This window comes from Perognathus longimembris, chromosome 25 (assembly GCF_023159225.1).
Source record: "Perognathus longimembris pacificus isolate PPM17 chromosome 25, ASM2315922v1, whole genome shotgun sequence".
Taxonomy (NCBI): domain Eukaryota; kingdom Metazoa; phylum Chordata; class Mammalia; order Rodentia; family Heteromyidae; genus Perognathus; species Perognathus longimembris.
The window spans coordinates 7,345,373-7,368,218 of NC_063185.1; the positions used below are offsets into that span (position 1 = coordinate 7,345,373).

At 58.8% G+C, this 22,846-nt stretch overlaps 1 protein-coding gene across 1 annotated transcript; it reads right to left on the bottom strand.

The window, feature by feature from the left end:
• Positions 1-1,206: 1,206 nt before the first annotated feature.
• On the bottom strand, positions 1,207-22,809 carry LOC125341783 (cytoplasmic FMR1-interacting protein 2-like). Its single transcript, XM_048333875.1, has 17 exons — positions 22,796-22,809; positions 22,046-22,142; positions 21,066-21,194; positions 20,126-20,230; positions 18,367-18,458; positions 16,690-16,807; positions 14,582-14,701; positions 13,890-14,015; positions 11,052-11,218; positions 10,251-10,398; positions 8,352-8,426; positions 7,208-7,361; positions 6,407-6,563; positions 5,713-5,860; positions 4,340-4,416; positions 2,797-2,903; positions 1,207-1,313 (listed from the first exon to the last, which is right to left on the bottom strand). The coding sequence occupies exons 1-17, from the start codon at positions 22,807-22,809 to the stop codon at positions 1,207-1,209; spliced, it is 1,941 nt and encodes a 646-aa protein (XP_048189832.1).
• Positions 22,810-22,846: the final 37 nt, after the last annotated feature.

Here is a 22,846-nt window from a genome sequence, read left to right on the forward strand (position 1 = left end):
TCAAATCTTTTGTTTGGACATACTACCTTCTCTTTCAGTGGACAACCCTTCACCAATTCTTTCATTACTGTATTTGTAAAATATGTGCTTGCCATCTCCTGTTGTCATATTTTACTTGATGAAGTCCTTCCATGCCTTGGCTCATTTTCTGTAGGGTGTTTTCCTTATTTAAGAAAAAGCATATTTTCTAGAAATATACCTCACATCAAATCTCAAGTGCTCTCATGATTTCAGTGGCATTGCTCTATCCTTATGGTTTTCTGTTCCATTTTTGACATGAAATCCATCAGAGCTTTTCATAATGAGAACTTGTGCAGCTTCTTTTCTTTCTGTGCAATGATTCCACTTTTTTTTCCTGCAGTTTTGTCTGTGAATGTATCCCACTGTTTACTAAAACATCTCTCTCATCAGAACTTGTATCTTGTACGTATCATTTTACCCTTTTCTCATATCTTGTCCTTCTGCCCTGATATTTATTTGCTCCTTTACATCAGGCATCTCTTTAAGGAAACAACTACCACTGCAGTGGGGCGGCGTGGACAGCGCGGTGGGGGGGGGGGTGGACCGGCAGCGTGGACAGCGCGGAGTCAGCACGCGTGGCACCTGCGCGCGGCCATGGTGTCTCCAAAGGCCGGTATCCTACGGCGGCCGGCGTGACCGTGGGGTGCGTTCTTTCCTTTCCTGCGCAAAGCCCGGTGTGCACGCGCCCCACGCACGCGCACTTGCCTGAGAACACAGGAGAGGAAGCACTCATCCCTCCCTCCTTCCAGGCTCCACCCTGGCGTCTGGGGAAGACCCAGCCCCTGCTCCATCCTGGCCTCTGGGGAGGATCCAGCAGCTGCTCCGTCGTGGCCTCTGGGGAGGATCCAGCAGCGCTCCTGTCCCTGGGCACCTTGGCTGGGCTTGAACTCTGGCCCCGAGCTCCTGCTGAGCTGGGTGCGCCGCTGGCTGAGGCTCTCGTGGACCTTCCTGCCGGGGTTGGCTTCGAACCAAGACCCTCTGATCTCCGCCTCCCCGTCCATGCCATCTCATGGGCGGCCCGGCACGTGGCTTTGCCCAGTGGTCCACGCTTGCGTCCCCGCGCCTCAGAACGTAGAGGAGAATTCCGTGTGTCCCCCCCCCCCACCCCAGCACAGCCCAGGCCGCCCGGCCGCCCGCCCGTCCTCCCGGGTTTGAACACGAGCTCCACAAATCTCAGCTACCACCTCATTCCCGGTGAAGGCCATCGCTCTCCTCCATGCTCTGAGTTACTTGGTTCGACCCCAAGGCATTCTGCATGGAGAAGCCAGCATGAGGCAAGCCGAGCATGCAAACTGCGCGAAAATGAAAGATCACATTTTATGACACTCGCCTAGAGGCTACCCAGGCCTCCAGTCTTAAAGGAATTTGCTCAGGTTTTGTGCTAAGCTTGGTATTGGGGGTGGCGGGGGAGTCCTCCAGAGAACTGCTGAAAAAATGGAAGGCTTTCACTAAAAATCCCCTTTTACTTCAATCAAATCATACAGAATGGACATGTTGTTCTGCATCCGAATGTGTAACCTGAATGGCAGTTAAAAATAAGTTGCAATTATTGTGATTCCTCATTAATCAAAGACCAGATGTATATCATGTCTCTGCCATGCAAGCAATAACAAAAATATCAACATAGTTAATATACCCAGCATCAATAAATACAACTGGTGTCCTATTTTACAGAGTGAAAACATACTGCTTAATAGGAGTTTCTAGTATTTAGGCTTTATAAAAGTTTTGCTATCATTCTTATTGGGAACCCAGCAGTGTGTGTTAGCATAAGCCAGCCTTTGGATTCATCTGAGTTTTACTTTCGTGGCAGGTGTAACGTTCGCTGTTCCTGTGTATGCAATGCTTTAAACAGCACATAAAAGTTGTATGGTACTCTCCTGGTCAAGTTCACTTCACATTAAATACAGACTATTTTGATTGAAAGTGTGGTCTTAAATTTGCTTTTTAATGAGGAATTTTTTTAAAAAAAATCTCTTGTCTTCCTCTTCAGTTACTTCACTTTTCTGTCTCTTCAAGAGACCTGCTGAATAGAAATTATTAGTTCTAGTTTTGTTCTAGAATGTTTTACTCTCACCGTGTGCATCACCCTGTCCATTCCAATCCAACAGCTGGACATTCATGGCACAAAACTTTAATCCTAGTTATTTGGGAAGCTGAGATCTGAGGATTGCAGTTAAAAGACAGCTTGGGCGGGAAAGTCAACGAGACTCTTATCACCATGCAACCGGCAAAACCCCAGAGCTGGAAGTGTGGCTCATGGCTAGAGTGCCAAGGGAGGGACTGAGGCCTTGAGATCAAGCTCCTGCAACAACACCACGAAAAGGTAATAGAAGATCAAGACTGCTAAACCGTCTTCTTCTCCCAGCCTGTCACCACCCATCCTGTGCATTTTCTCTTCGCTAAAAATTTTTATGTCAGAGAGCTGAACCTTAGCTAACCAACATGGACATCAATAATGCATCGTGGGTGATGGATGTCATGCAAACAAAAACTTTCCATTAAATGAAGAGTTTTATTTTCTTGTTATTTCACTTGGGCTATGGCAATGGGCAGAAAGTGGGGCTCTGCAGCTTAGGTTTGGGGGTTCCTGATCTCCCGGGGCAAGCCGGGGATGGCAGGGGAACCCTATCACGTAGCCAAGCCTGTAAGGTTTGCACTAGGATTTACCTGGGCCCGGGACTCCCCCCGCCCCCGCCACTGGGCAATTCCCTGGCACACCCCCCGACGTTGCAGCTCTGCGCCATCTTCTCTAGAGCCCCCCCCCCCCAATACGTGCACGTGTCTGCTTCAGCAGCATCTCGTAGCGGTTGGAGGGCGGGTACGGGATGATGACGCCGTAATTCTTACACTCGGCCCGGAAGCGTTTGTCCAAGAGGACGCTGGAAAGGACCAGGGTGAAACAGACCCACTGAACACCCTGGTAGATAGCACCCCCCTTGCCTGGCCCCACACGGGGTTCTATCCACTGCCTTCTCTCTCCGCAGACCCTTAGATCCCGCCAGGAGCTCAGAACAGAAAAAAAAAAACAAAAAAGAATGTCCAGGTTACAGATGGGCCACTTGCCTCTTTTATTTATTTATATATCGTAACATGATGGAGTCTATGCTTAGTAACACCCCGGGAACATTCTAGATGCAGAGGGGCGGGCGCCGGTGGCTTACACCTGTCATCCTAGCGACTCACGGGGCCGAGATCGGAGCATGGTGGCTTGAAGCCACCCTGGGGGACACAGCTCCAGGAGACTTGCATTTACAGCTCCTCAGCAAAAAGCCGGGGGTGGAGGTGTGGCTCAAGTGGTCGAGCGCCAGTCCCGAGCGAAAGAGCTGAGCCAGAGTGTGAGGCTCCGAGGGTGTACATACACACAACGTTCACACACACACACACGTGTGCACACACGCACGGCACGGCATTTCCCATTCGCATTGTCTGTGTGCGCACGCACAGCTGGTGGCATTCACCCGCACTTCGGTGCTGACGGAAAAAATGTGAATTTGTCCTCAGGGTTCTTAAATCCCGGGAATTCACCGGGCGGCGGTGGCTCACGCCTGTCATCCTAGCTACTCAGGAGGCTGCGATCGGAGGATCGTGGTTTGAAGCCAGCCTGGGCAGAAAAGTCCTCGTGAGACTCTTAATCTCCAACAAACCACCGTGCTGTGGCTCAAAGTGGAAGAGCAACGGCCTTGAGCTAAAGAGCTCAGGGACAGCGCCCAGGCCCTGAGTTCAAGCCCCACAAGCAATGACAAAGAAAAAAAAAAAGGTCAGCAAATTACCTTGCAGTTACCTTGAAACCCTTCCTTCCTCCCTCCCCCTCGCCCTCCCTCCTTTCCTTCCTCCCTTTCTCCCTTCCTTTCCTTCCTCCCAGGCTAAATAGCTAAATGCATCATCAGTGCTGATCTCTTCCCCTCCCATCTCCTCGCAGTGCCCTCTTGTGGCTGCGGGCGGGACAACAACCGACACGAACCCCCCCAAACCAGGCAGGCAGGCAGGCTCTACAATTTTTGTTATTTCTGCCAGTGACTTTGCACAGGAAATCGCTTCTGCCTGCAGTTTCCTGGACCATACTGCTTTCTTTTCACACTGCCTTTCCAGCTCCGCTCCCCGTAATCACCTATTTACTGTTTCCCATAAGCCTTTCTTCATGAGACACTACAGAAACTTCCTTGCCTCTGCGTATCTTTGCTCTTGTCCGCTTCTCTCTGCCCCATGAAGTGAGCACCATTTCTGCCCCCTTTTCCTCGCCAAGGGGGGAGCAGGGAGCCATGCCTTCTAGACACGGTGTTGGGAAAGATGGCTGCCTTCAGCCTGGCTCTCCTACCTGCCTGCCATGGCCTTGTAGTAGGCAAAGATCTGGTCCGCCAGCTTGTAGACAAACTGATCAAAACACAGGTTCACCTGCGGAGGGAAGCAGGGAATGTCAACACGGCAGCGCCCGGCCTGCTGTCACACTCACTCGAGGGCCGGGGATTGGGCAGCTTGGGCCGGCATACCCCAAGAGTGTTCTGGGCTCCATGACAGCTTTGATAGAGAAAAGGGGAAAAAAGAAAAGAAAGAGAGAAAGGAGAGGGGAGGAGAAGAGAGGGAGGGAGGAAGGGAGGAAAGAAGGAAGGAGGAGGGAAGGAAGGGAAGGAGAGGAAAGAAGGAGGGAAGGGGGGGAAGGAAGGGAGGGAGGAAGGAAAGGAAAGAGGGAGGGAGTCTGTGTCCAGGCAAGTCCGTTTACCCCTTGTAATCACGGTGCTCAGTTAACAGATAGAGCAAAGTTCACGCCTGTCACCTTAGCTACTCAGGAGGCTGAGATCTGAGGATTGTGGTTCAAAGCCAGCCCAGGCAGGACTAAGTCTGTGAGACTCTTATGTCCAACAAACCACTCAAAAGCCAGAAGGAAAGTAAGTTAGGATTCAAGTGGCAGCACACCAGCCTTGAGTGAAAAGGCAAATAATGAGAGCGTGATGGAGTCCCTGAGTTCAAGCCCCAGGACTGGTGTGCACACACCAAGTCATGCAGAGCTCAATAAGGAACCAGCCCCTCCCCCTCCCCCGTCCCCCCCCAACCTCCCCCCTCGCCCTGGGTTCTGCTCTTCAGCTGACCCCTGACTCGCAGCCTGTGCGGGAAGGGATGGGAAGCTTCCCGGGCTGTGTACTCACTCACTGGGCTCGTCCCCTCCAGCTACCGCCTCCATCACTGCCCATAGACCATCTTGGTTTTTTTTTTTTCAACCCTGTTCTTTGATATTTGCTTTTTTTTTTTCACTTTGCTTTGCAAATCTGATTATAATGACATAGTTAGAAATATAAAGGCTCCTTTGGCCGCCCTCCCCATCAGAAAAAAACCCACCTTAGATTAAATAAACCGCTCTGGCTTGTTAACACCGGAGGTTTGCGTGGCGATCGCCGCTGCCTCCGACGCAGTGACCAAAGCCAGAGAGAGACAGTGGTAAGCTTTCCACAGACGGGGCCGCGGCTGCAGGGGGATGCAAAGGCACACTTGGGGGGGCGGGGGGTGAGATGGGGAGGGTAGGGGGAGGGTTCACCCCTGATTCTTTCCCTGTCAGGCCCTCAGCCCCAGAGTGATCGCCTTATGCAAACAGCACGAGGCCCTGGTGTGTGTGTGTGTGTGTGTGTGTGTGTGTGTGTGTGCATGTGTGTGTGTTTGTCTGTCTGTGATAATCATAATGATGATGATAATGATAACAGTGATGATGATGATGACAGCGATGACAAGGGGGCGTGGCTCGTCACTCGCCTCGGCCTCGATCACGTCGTACAGGAACTGCTTCTTGAACTTGGTCAGTGCGTAATAGGCGCTGTCGTTGTACAGGTCCAGCAGGTAGAGGACGTACCTGAGGGGGAGAGGGGGGCGGCAGTGACCCCACGGGACCCCCCGCCCCCCACGGCCCCCCTGGGCCCCGCCTCCGGGTCGCGAGGAATGACTCCAGAGACCCAAGGCGCCCAGCCAAACCACAGCCTGCAAAAATGGGCCTGGGATGGAAGGCTCAGGTCGGGGTCCTGCCTTCCTCCCCCGGGGGCTGACTATGTCCCCCGCGTGGCTGCCGGAGTGGCTGCCCGCAGAGCTGCAGACGGGCACCCGACCAGCGGGCAGACCCCAGTCCCGGAGCCTCGCTGGCCAAGGCGGAGGCAAAGGAGCCCGTTCTTCCTCTGCAGCCCAGGCCCTGCCCCAGCGGCCTGGGCCCCGCCCCCGTGGACCAGGCCACGCCCCTGCAGACCAGGCCACGCCCCTGTGCCAGGCCCAGCTCCTGCATCTTAGGTCCCGCCCCCAAGAGACAGGCCCCGCCCCCAAGGGCCAGGCCCCGCCTCCTGCATTTCAGACCTGCCCCGCCCCCGCAGCCCAGGCCCCCGCCCCCCGCAGCCCAGGTCCCGCCTCTCACTCCATCATGGAAGGCTCCTTGGTCTCCAGGATGTGGTCTGTCAGAATCCAAGGCATGGACATTTCGATGGGGAACTGGATGCGCCGGCCCATGGTGAGCTCCAGGAAGAACTCTCGGAACCAGAGCTGGGAGAGGTCACAGCACTGCTGCAGCGCTTCTGGAACACAGGGAGGGGTGGGGTGCGGGGTCACCTCGGGGAGGGCACTGGAGCCATGGCTCCCGCCCGCCATGGGGTGCTGGGTCCGCAGGCTCTTCTCAGATCCCGGTCACTGGTGCTTGAAGGCACAGGGCAAGCCTAGCACCCTCAGGGGGCACCCTGCACTTCCGAGGTGGCAACAGGGCCTGGGGGGGAGGGGGGCGAGGAGGGGGGGGCTTGTGGGATCATTCCCCCCCTCCCTTGTGTATAAAATGCATCTAGAGCCAGGCGTGGTAGGCCACGGCTGTAATCTCAGCTCCTCACGGAGGCCGAGATGGGGCCAGATGAGGAATCAAGGCCGAGGCCCAGGCCCAGGTGAGCAAGACCTCATCTCAACCAGGAAGCCGGGGGTGCTGGCTTCCACCCAAGCACGAGGCATAGAGGACGGCGGTGGGAGCCGGCCTGGGGAAAAACGGCGAGGCGCCTGGGTGGTTAGTCAGCCCACTCTGCCCTGCTTGACCTCTAGCTTGGTCCCCCGTTCCATCCCTCCTCCCTGAGGACTTCCGGATCCGTTCGCCATAAATGACTCCCGGACAGATCCAGCCCCAAGGTCCAGATTCCACCTAGGACCTCGGGGGTGTGCGGGCGTGTTTTCTGGGACTCACCGCTGATGTTGAGCAGATGGGTGAAGAAGAAGGACTGCTTGTGGAAATCCTCGATGGCCAGCACAATGGGGCCGTCCAGGCTGCTCCGCAGGGTCTTCTTGGAGCCGCTCTTGTCCACGATGAGCGACTCGAGCATGGTGCGCACCATGTACAGCTTGAAAGAGAGAGAGAGAGGACAAGGTCAACGTCAAGGTCGAGGCCCAAGGCTGGGCCTCCACCCTGGGGAAAGGTTTTTTTTTTTCAAGGTTATTTGTATGATCTGACGTCCTGTCTTTCCTTCCTTCCTAAGAACTGTCTAGGTGGAGAAGTGATCTGGACGTGTGTGTGTGTGTGTGTCCACGCGCGCTGTCCGGGGCCTGGCGCCATGGGGGATGGGCGCCACACCGCAGCCCTTGTGAAAACCTCCAGGAGGGCCACTGGCCAGCTGGGAAGGAAGTTCTTCTTGATGCCCACGCAGCTCGAGGCAACACTGCCCGGCTTGGCCCCGTGGTGGAATCAGGGGAGACCCCCCGTGGTCTGTCACTGTGGTCACCCCTTCCTTCCCTGGGGTGACCCCATGGGGTGGAACACTGTGCTGGGAATCAGAAGACCTGGGTTCAAGGCCAGGTGGTCTTCCCGACTTGCTGTGTGACCTTAGAGGAGTACAGGCCTCTCTCGGGGCTCCAGTTGTGTCAGCTAACGAGCAAGGAGGTGGACCAGACGCCATCTCAGATTTTCCCCGATGGGGTAAGATCACAGCAAGAGTGGCACCCCTCCCCCCTTCAGCCTCCCTCCCCTCCACAACCGACCAACCACCGCCGGTTGCCAATCCTGCTTCCTGAATGGGCACGTGAGTGACAGCGCCCCCCGGTGGCCTGGAGCCACAGGGCACGGCCTGCCTCCCCGGTGTTCAATTGACACCAGTACTTAGCACCAGTACTTACACAGGACACTACTAGACAGACAGGGAACTCCCGCTTTCATACAGCACGCCCGGCGTGCTCGGGGCACGGGCGCAGCGGGAGACTGTTCTCTCTGCTATGATCTACACCTTTCCACACACCATTGAATCTGAGGGCCGGAGGGGGGGGGCGGGAGGGGGCTCCATTCTGCTGCCCCCCCCCCAGTGGGGACCCGACCCAACCCCGCCAGCAGGCCGTAATACCAGGGATCGGCAGCCTCTTCGGCCCTGTGTGCCACCAGTGGGGTGAAACAAAGCCCTCGGGGACCACTGGCAGGCCTAAGACACAACGGGAGAGGAGGAAGGGGGGGTGGGAGGAAGGGCAGGAGAGACAGGGACGAGGGAGAGAGAGAAAGAGAAGAGAGAGAGAGAGAAAACCAAGAGGCATTGTATACAACGGGAAGACGTCGCCATGCGGGTGGCCCGAGACTCTCCAGCCGCCCAGCGCTCCTGCACCGCACCGTCCTGCCTGCCATCTCTCCATGACGCCCGGGGGGGGGGGGGACACGCTGCCCGGGTGGGGGGCTCCTCACCGCGGGGAGAGCCCACCCACTGGGCCTGTGGAGCGAACCCCTGTGCTAACGACGGAAACGCTGGCTCTAACCTGCTGCGAGCACTGACCGACTGGGACCAGGGCGGGGTCGGCCTCTCCCCCTCCACCTGTGCGCCAGGGCAGAAGGCAGGGAGCCCCCGGGGAGTGGGGGGGGGGAGAGGGCGGAGCCCCGGGCGGGAGTCAGGAGACCTGGGTTCTTGTCCCACTCCGTCCGGACTCACCTGTGACTCGGACAAGTCACCTGCCCTATCTGGGCCTCGGTTTTCCCATCTGAGAAATGGGGTGACTGTACGCTCTCTCTCTCTCTCTCTCGGGGCAACTCCCGGTGTGGCAGAGCTCATGGAGCACATCTGTGCCTTCCTAACCTGTGGGGGGGGGTGCTCCCCAAATGGACCTTCCCCACTGGCAGCGTCCTTACAGATCTCCCCCCCCCCTTTTCTCTCCCTTGCCATCCTCTCCTCCTTCCTCCCACCCTCCTCCTCCTCCTCCTCCTCCTCCTCTGCCTCCTCTCCCTCCCAAGATGCTCTGATTCTAGGATCCCCACAGGACTTGGGGTTCAGGCTATACTGGTTCACACTGGCTGGAGGCTGGACGCCAAGGAAAGCTACGCCAAACCTGCCCACCGCACCCGCCCTGCCTGACACGAGCACACACACACACACGGGGGGGGGGAGCACCAGACAGGCTCACAGAGAGAGGCTTAGAGGTGTCATCAAGTGGGGTCCCCCCGCACACGACCCGGGGCCTGCACAGCCGGAAGTCCCTGCTTCCCCAAGCCCCACAGAGAGCGCAGGGACCCTGGACCCCCAGACGAGGAAGGAATTCAGCTTTCCTCCTTGGAGGATGAGAGACTTCAGTGGACGTGTGTGTGTGTGTGTGTGTGCGCACGTGTGTGTGTGTGACAGTCCTGGGGCTTGAACTCAGGGCCTGGGCGCTGCCCCACCGCTGTTTTCGTCCAGGGCTAGCGCCCTACCAACCCGAGCCACAGCTCTGCTTCCGGCTTTGTGGTGGTTGCATTGGAGATAAAGAGTCTCATGAGGCTTTCCTGCGGAGGGGGTGGCTTTGAACCCTGATCTGCTGCAGATCTCGGCCTCCTGAGTATGCAGGGCTACACCTGGCTGATCATGTGACTTTCTTGGTGGGGTGAAGGGCTGCGTGTCCCTGTGGCTGAGGGGAAGTTGGGGGGGGGAAGGCAGCAGCAAGCTGGTAACCAACGAAGACAGAGCCCAGAGAGGCCCGGGCGTTCGCCCGAGACCACACAGCGCCTCCGGGCCACGCAGGGAGAGGGGCACATGGAGATTCCCCGGGGCGGTGGGGGAGGGCGGGGGGGGGTGGGCCTGTCAGATGTAACACTGGAAGCGGTGTAAACCCCATGGGTCAGACCGGACAACTGAGGCCCGGAGAGGTTGTGCAACATGGCCAAGGTCACACAGGAGGTCGGGGACTAGAACCCAGGTCTCCTGAATCTCAGAGCAGCGGCGTCCTTTCCTCTATGGAATCCAGCATTGGTGGAAGGGAACTGGTGGGGCGGGCCAGCCGGAGCTGCTCACCTGGGTGCTGGAGGGCCCGACGGCTCGGCGGGGCACCTTGATGTCGAAGCCCCCTTTGGGGTCCTTCTCTCCTCGCAGGCAGGGGTCGTTGGGGGGTTCACGCCCGCCCTCCCAATCGCAGATGGTCTTGCGGATGGCCTGCAGAACGCTGGGGGGCGGGGGGAGGGGTCTCAGCACCCGAAGGAGGCTGGGCGGGTGGGGCAACTTCCTGTCCCCTCTCTCCAGAGATGCTGCCCCCCACAGGGGCCCCTGGGCGTCGGGGGCGGAAGGCGCTGCGGGGAGCCCGGTAAAATGTGTGGCACTGGTGTTTCAATGGCGCCCATGACCCCTCCATCAAGCCCCGGGGTGATGGGGGACCGTGGGGAGGGAGGGTGGGGGCAGGGGTGCCATCATATCCATTTTTTTTATTAGTGGGGGGGCTCGAACTCAGGACCTGGGCTCTGTCCCTCAAGGCTAATAATGCTGTTATTTGAGCCACAGCTCCACTGATGGCTTTTCTTGGGGGGGGGGTTAGTTAATTGGGGATCAGAGTCTCGTGGGGTCCCCTATGCAGGCCGCCTTGGAACCGCGATCTTCGGATCCCCGCCTCCTGAGCGGTGAGGATTCCAGGCCTGAGCCACCAGTGCCTGGCTTCATTGTACCCATTTTACAGACGAGGGAAACCGAGGCCTGGTGGCGGGGGGGCACCTGACTCACGCGCACGCAAGCCAGCGCTGGGAGCGGGGCTGTGTGGGGGCGCAGGTCGGCCGGGACGCTGGCTGTCTGGCGCGCCCCCTCGGTGGAGGGGTCCCCGAGACCCACCTGATAAGGACGTTCTTCTTCTTGCGCACGGCTTGCCTGAGCGGCTCCCGCAGGGTCACCTGCGCGAAGTCCCGCAGGGCGGCGTAGATGGTGTTCCGGATTGCCTGGTTGAACACGCTCTCCATGCGGCCCATGAGCACCTGCAGGCCTTTGATCATGGCGATCACCTGCACGGGCACGGAGCGGGGTGAGGCCCGCCGGATCCCCGGCACCCTGGCCAGCCGCTGCCCACCACCAGGCCCCCAGGCGGGGACAAAAGGAGAATTGGCGTTCTGCTCCCTTCTCTCCACCTCCATCTCCACCACCATCACCACCACCATCACCATCACCACCATCTCCATCAATACCACCACCACCACCATCACCATCATCACCACCACCACCACCATCACCATCACCACCACCATCACCACCACCATTACCATCACCACCACCATCACCACCACCACCATCACCACCACCATCACCATCACCACCACCACCACCATCAACACCACTACCACTATCACCACTACCATCACCCCCATCACCATCAACACCGTCACCACCACCACCATCACCACCACCATCACCATCACCATCATCTCCATCAATACCACCACCATCCTCAATACCATCACCACCATCACCACCATCACCATCATCACCACCACCACCACCATTACCACCACCATCACCACCACCATCACCACCATCAACACCATCACCACCACCACCGTCATCACCACCACCATCACTGTCAACACCATCACCACCACCACCATCACCACCACCACCACCATCACCACCACCATCACCACCACCCACCACCATCATCCACCACCATCACCACCATCACCATCAACACCATTATCACCACCACCACCATCACCATCATCACCATCACCACCATCACAATCAATACCATCACCACCATCACAATCAATACCATCACCACCATCACCACCACTATCACTATCACCACCACCACCACCACCACATCACCACCACCATCATCACCACCACCACATCACCATCACACCACCATCACCATACCACCATCACCACCACCACCATCACCACCACCACCATCACCACCACCACCACCATCACCACCATCACCATCACCACCACCATCACCACCATCATCATCACCACCATCACCATCAACACCATTATCACCACCACCACCATCACCATATCACCATCACCACCATCACAATCAATACCATTACCACCATCACAATCAATACCATTACCACCATCACAATCAATACCATCACCACCATCACCATCAACACCATTATCACCACCACCACCATCACCATCACCACCATCACCATCAACCACCATCATCACCACCACCACCATCACCATCACTACCACCATCACCATCATCACCACCATCATCACACCATACCACCACCACCATCATCACCACCACACCACTATCACCACCACCATCATCATCACCACTACCACCATCACCACCACCATCACCACCACCACCAACACCACCATCAACACCATCATCACCACCACCACCACCATCCCAACATCACCACACCATCATCATCACCATCACCACCACTACCACATTCACCACCATAATCAACACCATCATCACCACCACCACCCTCACCATCATCATCACCACCATCACAATCAATACCATCACCACCACCACCATCAACACCACCACAACCATCATCACCACCACCACCACTACCACTATCACCACCACCATCACCACCAACACCACCACCAACAACAACACTGCATCACTTCAAAAGCGCTACTTGGGGGCTGGGGATATGGCCTAGTGGCAAGAGTGCTTGCCTCGTATACTTGAAGCCCTGGGTTCGATTCCCCAGCACCACATATACAGAAAACGGCCAGAAATGGCGCTGTGGCTCAAGTGGCAGAGTGCTAGCCTTGAGCAAAAAGAAGCCAGGGACAGTGCTCAGGCCCTGAGTTCAAGCCCCAGGACTGGCAAAAAAAAAAAAAAGCTACTTGAGAGGACTCCAATACACCCAAGAGGCCACAAGTGTTCCATGCGCCCCGTCTTAGCATCTTATCACTATCTTATTATTATGCACTGGGTGGACCCCATAAATACGTGCAACTGCTTGTGTCAAGGAATAGGAAGATTGGGTGCCAGGCGCCGGTGGCTCATGCCTGTAATCCCAGAGACTCAGAAAGCGGAAGTCTGGAGGATCACAGTTCAATGTCCAGCCGGGCAGGGAAGTCCACGAACCTCTCACCGAGCCACGAATCTCCCAGCGAACCAGCACAAAGCCAGAGGAGAAGGGGTGGCAAATGTGTCTTTGCCTGAGGAGTTCAGATCTGCTTCAGCTACTCGGTGTTTCTTTTTGCTGCTGGTTTTCTTTCAGCCCATTTTTCCAGTAGAGTAAATAACATCTATTGGGTTTTTGAGGACCAGATGAATCTCTAATTGTTTCTGAATAACAACTCTGTGTGTGTGTGTGTGTGTGTGTGTGTGTGTGTGTGTGTGTCCTGAGGTTTGAACTCAGATCCTGGGCACTGTCCCTGAGCTTTTTGTTTTGTTTTTTGCTCTACTACTTGAGCCACAGCTCCACTTCTGGCTTTACTGGTGTTTCATTGGAGGTAGGAGTCTCAGGGACTTTCCTGGGCAGGACTGGTTTTGAACTGTGATCCTCAGATCTCAGCATCCTCAGTAGCTTAGAGGACAGGCGGGAGCCACCGGCGCCCGGCTTGAGTGACGGCTTTTGACCAAAAGAGATGACGCTTGATGGACAGGGGACAATGCCGTCGCGGTGGGCGGAGCACCGAGGGCCGTGGCCTGTGGCCAGGGTTCGGGGCCGGGTCGGCGCCTACCTCCACGAAGGCGAACTTCTCCTCACTGGTGTAGTTGTAGCGCGTGGCTCTCTCGTATTCCTCCGCCGTGCCCGGGCAGTCCTTGTTGCAGAACTTGTCTGTGGGGTGAACCAGCTTCCAAGAGTACTAGAGGAGAGGGGGGAACCACCAAGGGAGCCTGTTGGTGCCAGGCGCGAGACAAACCCCGTACCGTGGAATATTACCAGCCCCCCAAAAGGAAAAGGTCCTGAACCTTGACTGAGGGAACTACAAGAAGCCAGGTAGCCAGGCACCGGTGGCTCACACCTGTCATCCTGGTGACTCAGGAGGCTGAGACCTGAGGATGGTGGTTCAAAGCCAGCCCGGGCAAGAAAGTCCGTGAGCCTCTTATCTCCGGTGAACCACCAGAAAACCAGAAGTGGTGCGGTGGCTCCAAGTGGTAGAGCGCCATGAGCAAAAGAGCGCAGGGACAGCGCCTAGTCCCTGAGTTCAAGCCCCACGACTGACAGAAAGAGAAAAGGAAGAAGCCAGGTACGAAAGACCACACACCACACAATCTTATTTGTAAGGAACGCTGGACGTCGAGAGCAGAAGCACCAATGAGCCAGCAAAAACCTGGGCTGGAGGCGTGGCCCCCCGGGGTAGAGCACCAGCCATGGGCAAAAGGGAAAAGGACCCCAACCTCTACCTCCATGACCCGGGCCTCCACCTACCACCTCCATGACGTGGGCACTCCACTTGGATAGGAGCTGCAGGCCCCGCAGCGCCAGGTCGAAGAGCTCCCGGTACTCCTCGTCCGACTTCTGGCTGTCCAGCCCCGAGCCGGTCACCACCTGGGAAGCAGGGCAGAGACCCTCAGCCTTCGCCAACCGCACGCGCGACGCCTGACCTCAGCAGGGCCCGGGCACCGTGTCCGGGCTTTATTCTTTATGTGGTGCTCAAGGCTCGTGCTCTACCCCTGGACCCACAGCTTCACTTCTGGCTTTTTTTTTTTTTTGGTGGTGCACCGCAGATGAGAGGCTGGCAGACTTTCCTGCCTGGGCTGGCTTCGAACTGAGATCCTCCGGTCTCAGCCTCCTCGGTCGCTAGGATTGCGGGCGTGAGCCACCGGTGCACCGGCGGCAAATGTGGCGATCCAGCGAATCCCGTGTCTTGGTTCTCCTTCCTAGCAAATGCCCATCGCAAGCCACGACGGTGGATGTCACACAAACCTCTTTTGGCTTGTGGAATATGCCGCAATGAAACACGGCCACGTACGTGGCCCCCACGTGGCAGGCGGTCGTCCCTCGCGATGCTCGCTGGGATCTGTCAGTCTTTACAGACCGGGTGAGACTCTCAGCCCTCCTCCCGCGCGCAAACGCCCCGCGCCCATGGGCTGGCACACCGGGCCCGTGTTTGTGCTGCTGAGTGGTGAGTTCACCATACACAATGGCGCCCACGCGCAGGGACGGGGTTACACTGCATGTTAGCTGAACTTCTCCCACGCGGTAGTTACAGCAGCTCTGCGCGTGCAGTAAGTCAAATACGTGCGTGATTTGTTACACATCCTATACAACGCACATTGCAGCACAGAATTCTATATAAGCAACATGTGGCATACATTTAAATATGCATGGTGACACATTATTGCTCGTGCTGCTTATTAAACACACTACGATGTGTATTGTATGTGTTATTTCGTTTACAGTCAAGGGTCTAAGTGCACACGGAGGCAAGGCTAGTATCCACGGGGGTGAGCACAGCCACCTGGGGCTCGTGGGAGCTCAGCCCGCTTCCTCCCTGCCGAATGCTCGGGGGCTCGCCCGTGTCCAGTTGGGAACCGTTGCAGGATCAGAACTCCCGCCGGGACAGGAGGACCGGGCTTCTGAAGGCGCTCCCTACATCCGCTAGCCCTCACTAGGAAGCAGCCGGCCCCGGCTTGCGAGGTCAAAGCGATCAGGGCCGTATGGCGGATGGACACACTTGCTAAGAAAGCTGAAGGCTTGGGTCTGGGGGCTTCACTCGAGTGAGGAGGGGGGGACCTGGGGCTTGATCCCTGGAAAGGAAGGGAGGAAGAGAGGAGGAAAGAAGAGAGAGAGGAGGGAGGGAGGGGGGGAAGAGGATAAAGGAAAGGGAAGGAGGCGGGCAGGGAAGCACGCAGGCAGGCTAGCAGTAGGTGTGGGCCCCTGGTTTGACCTCCACCCTGCCGGCATCTGTCGGGCCGACCCCATTTCAAGGTCTGTACCTTGCTTGCTCTATGATCAGACAGAAATGCCCACCGCTGGCCACAGGGTGGCAGCAGTGAGCGCGGGGGGGGGGGGGGGAGGGGGGCCTCCGCAGTCAGGGGGCTGAGGAGGGGCTGTTTATCCATCAACAGATCAAGAGAAGAGCCAGAAGCCCAGCAGGCCTGAGCGCCCAAACTCCAGGCGGCTGGGCAGGGCCAGCTTCTCCTTTTGCAGAGCTACCTTATCTCTTAGGTTTGCGGACTGATCTTGTTTCCATAGATAGATGGATGGATGGATGGATAGATGAGAATCTGAGGATCCTGGTTCAAAGCCAGCCCAGACCAATAAAAAAAGGGGGGGGGGCTATGAGACTCTTATCTCCCATTAATCAGTGAAACGTCCCAGGCACTGAGTTCAAGCCCCAGGATACACACACACACACGCACGCACGCACGCGTGCAGACCGTGCGCATTCAAAGCGGTTTCCCTGGACACGCGGGTGGGGACAGGACGGTGTCCCCCGGCTCACCGTGTGCCAGTGACCAGGCCCCGGCCCGGCCCCCCCCCCGACCCCCCCCCCGCGGCTCCCCCCCCCCCCCCCCCAGCGCCCTGCTCACCTCCCTGTTGCTGTAGCGGGCCAGCTCGGAGATGAAGCGGATGTGGTCGTCCCGGATCTGCACCATCTGCTCGCAGATGTTGTACTGGGGGCTGATGCTGCTTTGGGTGCAGGTCCACCTGGGGGGGAGACCGCAGTGTTGGGGGGGAACCCCTCTCCGAGGGGGGAGGTGGGCGGCCACCCCAGCAAGCGCTTGCCCAAAAGACTTCCAAGGAGGGCTCGGCTCGCACCTGTAACCCGGCTGCTCGGGGGCCGAGAGTGAGGATGGCAGCTGAAGGCCAGCCCGGGCACCAGCGTCTGCGAGACACACACACACGCACACACACACACACACAGCCCGTGCCCTCTCCCTCCTCCCCTTCTCTTCCCGCCACTAACGAAGAGGCTGTGCCTCAGTTTCCCTCCCCGCTCCTCCTGCCTGGCCCTCGTGGGGCCGCCTGGCGTCCGCCCCGCCCCCGCTCCGTCAGATGGACGCCCAGCTACAACGCGCCCGTTCCACACAGAGCCGAGGGGCGCGCGTGTGCGTGCGTGCGTGCGCGTGTGCCCGCGTCGTACTTCCTAGAGGTGGGAAGAGCTGGCACTGGAGCAAGGAGCCCAGGTGGGCGCCTCCTGCCCGCCCCCCTCCCCCGTCCTCCCCCTTCCCCGCGGGAAGATGCCACTAGGAAAGCCAGGCTGAGCAGCAGAAGGACGGGGTGGGGGTGGGGGGACAAGGGGCCCCTCGCTCCCCTTCCTCCGCCCAGTGCTGGGGTCCGGGCCCCGACAGGGAGCGGGGGAGAGCCCAGCGCTCGGCACCGAGGGGCAGAGCGGCCAGGGACTTCTTTGCACTTGCACGCTACTTCTGTAGGGATGGGCACACTCGAACCCGCGTCTCCGGGCCTGGCTGCAGGTGGCCCGGTAGCCAGGCAGGGAGAGGGCGGGAGGGGGTCCCGGCTCCTCCACAGGCTGCCAGCCCCCCCTGTCCTGGGGTCCCAGCGGCAGGGCTCCGGGCTGGGGGGGGGGCCGAGACCCCCTGCGAGTGTCTTTAGTTCCTTTGCTTGTGCTGGTTCTGGGGCTTGAACTCGGGGCCTGGGCACCGTCCCCGCGCTTTTGTGCTCGGAGCTGGTGTTCCACCAGCGGAGCCACGGCGCCGCTTGTGGGTTTTCCTGAGACGAACTGGAGATAACGAGTCTCACGCGCGTTCCTGCCTGGGCTGGCTTTGAACCGCCCTCCTCAGATCGCAGCGTCCCGAGTGGCTGGGATGACGGGCGTGAGCCACGGCCGCTCGTGTCGGGGGGCGGGGCGGGGCCGGGCTTCCTCCACCCGAGGCCCGATGGAGCCGCCCCGGCCGGCGGGCACTGGGGCCCCGGTGCCCGGCGACGCCCCCACCCACGCGCTACCCCCTACTTACTGCGTGGCCACGCAACCTGAGCCGGGGGAGGGCGTCTCTCTCTCCGATGCCCCCCTCCAGGGCGCCCCCCGGGCGCTGAGCGGGCCGAGGGGCGTGGCCAGTGCTCCGAGCCCTTTAGAGCCGGGTGGACGGCAGCGGGCAAAGGAGTCGGAGCGCCTGGGGCTGGTCGCCGCCGAGCCGGTGGCGGTGCCGGGGCTCTGGGGAGGAGGGGGGGCTGAAGCGGCCCCCCGGCCCCCGGCCCAGGGCTGGGCACTGTCGAGGACGCCGAGAGACATTACGGCACGCACTCACTTGGATTTGTTCTCCTCGTAGTGAGCACTGGTCTTAATGTATCTGGCCAGCTCGATCTGCATGTCCCCGAACAGAGGCACCACCTGCAGCTGCTGCAAGAGAAGCGAAGGCGGCGGTGAGACGCGCCCGCAGGCCCGGGGGGGGGGTGGGGGGGACCCCCACAGGACCCCCGGCCAAGTCCTTCCCCCGGCTCCAGCCCGCCTCGCTCATCTAAGCAGCCCGAGCCTGAACCCCGAAGCCCCTCGCTGGGCAGCGGGCGGCTCGCACCCGACATCCTAGCGACCCAGGAGGCTGAGATCGGAGGATCCCGGTTCAGAGCCAGCTGGGGCAGGAAAGCCTGGGAGACGCTCATCGCTACCACACGTCTCAGAAAGAGCCGGAAGTGGAGCTGTGGCTCAAGTGGCAGATGGCTAGCCATGAGCAAAAGGAGCTCAGGGACAGGGCCCCCAGGCCCGGAGTTCAAGCCCCAAGACTGACAAAGGAAAGACAGGGCGGAGCAAGCCGAGGTGAGGAGGGAGGCGCCGGTGTTCACCCCCGGCCTCTCCAGCACTAGAACCTGACCCCCCCCCCCCAACACCCGCTATCCACACCCGCTCAGGAGCCCTGGGACTTTGCGGTGATGCTGCGAACCCCCTCGCATCAGCCGCGGATCCTTACACACGCTTTCTGGCCAGAAGCAGGATTAGATCTCTGGGCTCACACCGCAGAATCCTGCTAAATCTGGGGAGTACTGGGGAAACTGAGCTCCAGGGAGATCTAGAGCTTTGCCCAAAGCCCCCGGACCACTGGGCCCCCGGGAAGCCTGGCCCTGTCTGTGGGGAGTCCCCCCCCCCCCAGTGCAGGCTGGAGAAATGGCAATGTTCTGTCTTGAAGAACAGCCCGGCCACGCCACGCCGCGCCCCACGGCTGCTCGCCCGGTGACTCAGAGCTGTAGCGAGGCCCAGGCTCGGCCTCCTGGCCTCCAGTGCCTTTGCACCCCAGATCTCCGTGCCAAACCAAGCCCGCACCGTGTACAACCCTCCAAGGTTTGCTTGAGCCGCTTCTTCTTCTTCTTCTTCTTCTTCTTCTTCTTCTTCTTCTTCTTCTTCTTCTTCTTCTTCTTCTTCTTCTCTAACGATCTGGGGTGAGGAGGCCAGATCTGGGGGCGCCGAAGCTGATGGTGTGTGTGTGTGTGCCCGTGAGGGGCTTTTGCCACCTGGGATTTGAGTTCTAATCCAGTCCTTGGCCCTCCTCCCAAGAGCTCTGGTTTCTACCGGGCACTAGCGCACGGTTCCCTGGAGGTGGGCAAGGACTTCCGGCCAGGGAGAGCGGGAAAGGCGGGAGCGGCAGTTAGACGCCCAGCAGAATCCAGCTGCGTGCCGAGGCCTTCGTGGGCCGGTGATACCCCCTCTGCCTAGGGCAGCTCCGATACACCCCTCCTCTCCCCTCCCCTTCCTATCCTTCCCCTCCACCCCCTCTCCTTCTCTCTTTCCTCTTCCTCTCTTCCCCTCCCCTCTCTTCCTCTCCTCCCCTCCTTTTTCCTTTCCTCTCCTGCCCTCCCCCTTCCTTCCCCTCTCCTCTTCCTTCCTCTCCCCTCCCCCCTTCTCTCATCTCAGCTCTCCCCTCCTCTCTTTTCCTCTTCTTTCCCCTCCCCTCCTCTCCTCTCCCCTCCCCTTCCTGTCTTGAGAGTGCCTGTCCACCTGACAAAGCCCACAATTTCCCCAAAGGGGTCCTGGGTGTGACCGGGCCGGCCTGTCCATGGCCCCGGCTAGTGGCTGACCTTGAAGAACTTGTCGATTTTGCTAAGGTTGATTCTCTTCTTGGCATCCAGCTTGTAAATGTTGCTGACGTTCCCATCCATCAGATAGAGGCCGAAGCCCATCACCTAGGGCAGGATGGGGCAGAGAGCAGATGCCGTCATCGCCATGGGGCTGTGAACCCCCTCCTCCCCCCCCGACACATTCTATGCATCCTCAAATAAGGACAGGAAATGCCAGGCTCCTTCCAACTGGAAGTTTAGCACATCACTATGGTGCCCATTTCCAGAGCCCTAATCACTGGGCCAATGACTTTAGAACAAGCATCGTCTCTTGTGAGTCAAGTTCAAAGCAAGAGCCCCATTCTACAGACGGGAAGCCGAGACACACAGAGGTTCCAGAGCCTGGCCAAGTCACACAGCTGAGCCTCAGCGACGGTCACTCGACAGACCCAGCGCAGGGTCTGTGCGCCAAATGTGCCCATCTAGGTCCTTGAGAGGAAGCCCCAAGATGCCTGAGAAGTGTGAGTGTGTGTGTGTGACAATTCTTAACACTTCAGTCCCTTTAGTTATCCACTGAAAGAGAACTCGTTTTTCTAAAACATTTTTTTTTTTAAACGCAGAGCTCAAGTGTGGAGGGTCCGGCCCACTATGGGGACGTGGGAATGTCACGTCCCCACGTGCCTCTGTTTCTCGGGGGACACTTGAGGGGCGCGGACAGGAAGCTGTAAGGATCACTTCCTGTTTGGCCCGGGAGCATCTTGCTCTGCAGGACCAGCATGGGGACCTTTTTGTTTAGGGCTTGGCGCCCCCTGCTGGCATAGGAACTCACTACCAGGAGCCGTAGAGGTGAAGGAGACCAGAAGGAAGGGGAGGAGGGAGGAGGAGGAGGGGAGGAGGAGGAGGAGGAGGGAGGGGGGGGGGGTGAGGAGGACGTGGCAGGGACCCCCCCCCCCCCGCCCACCTTGAGCAGCATGTGCTTCTCGCTGGGCGTCAGGTACATCTTGTTCTCGTAGTAATCCACGCAGATGTTCACGATGTCGGCCAGCAGCTCCTCGTAGCCCGGGATCACCTCCAGCTGCTGGTGGAGACACTGGACCACAGCGCCACCCTCCGGTGAGACGGGCCCGGCATCCCCCCCGCTCGCACCCACGCCCAGGGCTGGGCACAGCCAGCCAGCCCAGGGTACCCACGGCTGTGTCCCCCCGGGGGAACCGGAGCCCGCACGCCAGCCCGCGCCACCCACCCGCCCGTCAGGCCCCTGGTCGGTCCCCCCTGGGCCTTTGCACACCCAGCCCTGGTTGCGATGGAGGACGCAGGGCGGCACTCGCCCCGCTGGGAGGATGCACACGTGCTCCCCATCTCCTCTAGGTCTCCTCAGGCCGGGCCGTGTGGGGAGCAGAGGCGGCTGGGGTCTCCACCCTGCCACAGCCCCACAGGGCAGACACAGCTCCTGGGGGGGGGGCAGGGTCTGAGGTGCCCCCCGCCGCCCTTCCCGAGCCCTTTGGGTCAGGGGTCCGGGCCCTCAGAGCCCCAGAACTTGCAGGACGCCCCCTCCCCGCCCGTTGGTTTGGGGGTGCGCAGGTAGACCTGAGGGTGCCTGCCTGAGGTGAGGTGACACAGGGCGGATCGAGCTGGGCGGGGCAAAACAGGCCAGGGGCGGCCGTGCGGGCGGGGCCCGGGAAAGGGGTGCCGGAGCACACCCCGGTTTCCTGAACCGCGGGGCTGGTCAGCCTCACGCAGCCTGCCGGATACGAGGCCGATTCTCAGACCCGCAGAGCCAGATGGGGGGGCCGAGGCCCCGAGGTTGCCTGTGGCGTCACGGTGGGCCACGAGGTTGTCCTGCTTGGACTCACGCTCTACAGGGCCAGGGCAGGGGGCCTGGGGCCGGGAGGGAGGGAGGGCGGGAGGGCGGAGGAGCTGGCCGGGCCCGTGTGCCCTCACCTGGGTGATGCGGTTGTGGTTGGCCAGGAACATGGAGAGGTTCTGCGATTCCTGGATGGACTGGGGGTCGGCCATCTTCCTCAGGAACTGGGCTGCCCTGAAATGCGGGGGGGTGGGGGGGGGAGGGCAGGGAACTCAGAGCCCAACACCCAACACTGGGCGTCGGTCTGAACCCGGCCTAGGTGACCCCTGCGCCCCGGCGGCGGTGCGTGAGGAAGGTCAGGGCGGCTCAGGGCAAGGGGAGATTTGCTATATTGGCTTTTCTTTCTACCTAATTTGTTTTCCTGCTTTTTGGGGAGAACTTGTGGAATCCTTTCTCAGTTTCTGTCTACTTTTTCCTGCTGACAGGAATTAAAACATTTTTTGGTGAGAGAAATGAAAATCTATAAATATGTGATTGTTAACTTACCTATTTAATAGTAAGAATCGAACTTAGGTTTCTGTTTCCTTGGCGGTGTAATTTCCTGTTGAAGTACTTGTTACTAACTTCTTTTTGAGCCTTATTACTTTCTGGTCAAATTGTGACCACTTGGCTGAGGAGTTTTCCTGGTCTTTCCCCACAAAAGAAAACAGACTTGCGTCTGCTGTCACATTGCCCTTCCCTCACTTAGAACTTACCAGTCCTATTCCTGTCTCACAGATATATATCTTATTTGGATCCCAGGAAAAGGAGAGACTGTTATCCCTCCCTTTGTATATGGTACTTGGATTTGAACGCAGGCCTTGTGCTTGCAAAGCAGGCATTCTTACCATTGAATAGCCATACCTCCAGCCTAGTTTTGCTGTGATTTTTGAGATTAG

What these genes read in the sequence shown, in the direction of transcription:
- LOC125341783 (XM_048333875.1), bottom strand. An exon ending in AGAAGCACATGCTGCTCAAG is followed by an intron (nt 20,231 to 21,065) that starts GTGGGCGGGGGG and finishes ATCCTGCCCTAG; the next exon opens with GTGATGGGCTTCGGCCTCTA. An exon ending in TCGGGCCCTCCAGCACCCAG is followed by an intron (nt 8,427 to 10,250) that starts GTGAGCAGCTCC and finishes GTTGTGTCTTAG; the next exon opens with GCCTGCCAGTGGTCCCCGAG.